This window comes from Telopea speciosissima, chromosome 2 (genome assembly GCF_018873765.1).
Source record: "Telopea speciosissima isolate NSW1024214 ecotype Mountain lineage chromosome 2, Tspe_v1, whole genome shotgun sequence".
In the NCBI taxonomy this organism is placed as follows: domain Eukaryota; kingdom Viridiplantae; phylum Streptophyta; class Magnoliopsida; order Proteales; family Proteaceae; genus Telopea; species Telopea speciosissima.
The window spans coordinates 51,949,179-51,952,718 of NC_057917.1; the positions used below are offsets into that span (position 1 = coordinate 51,949,179).

Genomic DNA, 3,540 nt, shown 5'->3' on the forward strand with positions numbered 1-3,540 from the left:
TTTCCACTCTTTGTTAATGTAAAATGTACAAAAAAGAAAAAAAGACAGACTAAAAAATAAGAAATTTTCACATGAAATATTATTTGTAAGAAAATTTTACAATGAAACAAGGGAAAAGGTTCTTTGAGCAGTCAAAAAAAGGTACACTAGCAACTTTGTATCTATCTCTCTTCTTTTCATAAGAAATGACCTTGCTGTCCTCCAATATATGATACCGTTTCATTGTTATGTTATCCTTCTATACCACTTGCTCAAAGAACCCTCTACCACACGAAACAAATTAATAAGGCCATAAGAGATGGTTTCCCCTCAAAGTCCTCCTTTCATTTCCCACATATAAGTTGTGGGTAATGGGTCCCACCCATGCCTTTCTTCTCTACATATATCTTATTCAACAATCCCCATCATGAACAGTGAAATGCGTTTCTTCTTCCATTGCCATATAAAAAGGGTAGCTGTGTAACCTATTTAAATCAGCAAAATCTTCATGGAAGTCTAGCTTTTAAATAGAAATTACTAAGGCCTGGCCACATATATTGTTTCTGTCTTTGTTCTTTTATTTTTTTCATCTGGTTAAGCTATTACACATTTGAGTACTAGATGGCTCTCCAAGTGGAAGACTTTCCAGTTGAAGTACTTAACAAAGGAGGAAAGACAGCTTATGACACCATATTCGCTAAAAGTTTCAGTCAGTATGAACAGAAAAAGTTTGGTTATGGAGCACTAATTGGTTGCTTCATTATCACATTCAGCTTCTTCACTATTCTAAAACCCCAACTGAGTTCCCTACCAATTTGTAAGTTCTCCTTGTGCTACTACATTTTGTTATTAGACCCAAAGTTCCTATGGTTTCTGTTATGATCTAAGTGCAATGATTTTTTTTTTTACTGACTATTATAAGGCTTTCAGTGAATTTGAGGCATTCCATGAATACTGTTCTACCTATGCAAGTGAAGGAAGACAGAAGCAATTCTCAGCATCAAATGACTACAACAAAGATGTCTGTTTTAAAAGGTTAGTTATCCAATTTCGGAACTTGGGAAGAGCAAATTTCTCAAGAAAGAATTAGAAAGCTTAAAGAAAGATGCCAATAACCTAATTTAGCTGGCTCAATAAGCATGGAGCAGGAGCTAAAACAGCTCGGGGCAGGCCTAAAATGATAATAGGAGAAGTTGTGAGGAAGGACATGCATAGTCTAGGTTTGTATCAAGTATATATAACCTCGGATAGAGCCCATTGGAGGGCAAGAATCCATGTAGCAGATCCCATTTAGCTGAGATTCTCCTGAATTGTTAGGCTGTGCCTTTTTCCTCTTACTTTCCGCCTTCATCTTTTATGTTTTTCAATTTATTTTCTATCCTACATGTGTCATTTTCCATTTTTCATTTCTCATCTCATTCCTCATCTCTTCATTCCCTTTTTTCTTGTTTACACCCTGTTTTCTCTACTTTGTTTTGTTCGGATCCATGTACCCGACCCTATTAAGTTGGGATAAGGCTGAGTTTATTGTTGTTGTAATAAGCATGGCAATTATAAGCTTCCAATGATCTCTGACTAGTATCTTACTGGTTAATTTAACTAATTTCTCCTTTGTAGGAATTGCGGAGCGTAAAGTGAAACAAGAGATCATCAAACCAATCTGCAATCTTTTAGACCCAAGATCAGATTCATGTGAAGTCAAGGGAGAGATTAGAATTCATGGGAATTCCTCCACCATCTTTGCTGTTTCCTCTCAGATAAATTCATTGGAAGGAAATGGTTCATGGGCTATCAGACCTTATGCTAGAAAGGGGGATAATATAGCAATGAGCCATGTTAAGGAACTGTCAGTGAAAACATTAGGTGGTGAAGGAGTTCCTCATTGCACTGTAAATTATAGTGTTCCTGCCATTGTTTTCTCAATTGGAGGATATGCAGGAAACTACTTCCATGACTTCACCGATGTATTAATTCCTCTTTTTGTAACTTCTTATCAATTCAATAGGGAGGTTCAATTCCTCATAACTGATTTAAGATCTTATTGGATTGATAAGTACCAAACAATCCTGAAACAGCTCTCAAGGTTTGATGTAATTGACATTGATAAGGATCATGACACTGTTCGTTGCTTCCCACATATGATCTTGGGTCTTAAAGCTAGCAAGGAATTCAGTATTGACCCTTCAAAATCTCCTAATGGTTACTCCATGACAGATTTTGGACAGTTCTTAAAGAGGGCCTATTCATTGAAGAAGGCTACTGCCATCAAGATCAGTGATCATATAAATAGGAAGCCTCGGCTTCTGATCATATCGCGAAAGAAAACCCGATCATTAGCTAATGAAGGTGAAATAGATGAAATGGCAAGAAGCTTGGGGTATGAAGTAGTTGTAGAAGAGGCAAGATCAGATGTTTCAATGTTTGCACCTGTTGTGAACTCCTTTGATGTGTTAATGGGTGTTCATGGAGCTGGTCTCACTAACCTTGTCTTCCTTCCTGCCAATGCAATAGTTATCCAAATAGTACCTTTGGGACTGGATTGGTTGTCTATGGATGATTTTGGAAAGCCTGTTTTGGATCTGAATCTAAGGTATTTGGAGTATAAGGTAAAAAAAGAGGAGAGCTCCCTAATACAACAGTATCCACTTGATCATGCTGTCTTTGGGGATTCTGATTCAATATGGAAACAAGGATGGTTACACTTCAGGTCCATTTACCTGGACAAACAAGATGTGAAACTTGATGTGGGTAGGTTTAGATCTACATTGTTAGAAGCCCTTGAGCTTCTCCATCACTAGACTGGATGGAATTGTCATGAAGACATCTGGTTTTTCTTGAAAACTACATATAAACAGAAAAGGGAAATATAGATTTATGTACATACTGATCTCATTGTTATTGTCTTCTCAACAATTTATCATATACCAAACATATTAATGCAAGCTGGTCTCCTTAATCTTGAAGGATTGGCAGTTTCTATTCAGTTTTCTTCCATTATGGTTTTATACTTTGTTGGGTTAGCCTATAAGTTCCTCATCCATGTTCCCTTTCACAATTAGAAAAGTGGATTTTTTTTCTTTCTTTTCATTTAAAAAGAAAAAATGTAATTAAATGCCACAAAGGGGCGCACAAAGTTTACCAAGCTATAATGAAATGTGAAATATAAGTGGGAATTGCCAAAAGCTTCCCAACATAGATTTTCTAAGCCAAATTGAAAAGGACCAGTTTCTCCAGCCATGGAGAGAATCTCCTCATCACTATAAAGATTTGACCCTTGATTAAAATGGGGAAGAATATTTTTCATCCCGTACAATAGTCCAATCAGAAGGTCATATTAAGAGATTCTTCATTCTCCACGGATGAGGGAAAACTTAATCAAATTAAAAATTCCTTCTTATTTGTATGGGGTGATGTTCTCTGCCCGGGAGCACATCTAGGTGTAGGCTACGCCCAAACACATGGGGTGGGGTTTGGGTCATTCAGGGGGTAGGCCAGTCATTTTGCCCACCCCCATGTGTCTGGGTGCACCCAGTGCCAAGTACTTTATCCCTATTTATATAT

The 3,540-nt window shown here is 37.1% G+C and overlaps 1 protein-coding gene across 1 annotated transcript; it reads left to right on the forward strand.

Moving 5' to 3' along the window:
- The first annotated feature begins 397 nt into the window (after window positions 1-397).
- LOC122652970 (alpha-1,3-arabinosyltransferase XAT2-like) lies at window positions 398-2,871 on the forward strand. Its single transcript, XM_043846858.1, has 3 exons — window positions 398-796; window positions 910-1,014; window positions 1,597-2,871. Exons 1-3 carry the CDS (start codon window positions 601-603, stop codon window positions 2,775-2,777), a joined length of 1,482 nt encoding a protein of 493 aa, XP_043702793.1. The 5' UTR covers window positions 398-600; the 3' UTR covers window positions 2,778-2,871.
- The last annotated feature ends 669 nt before the right edge of the window (window positions 2,872-3,540 follow it).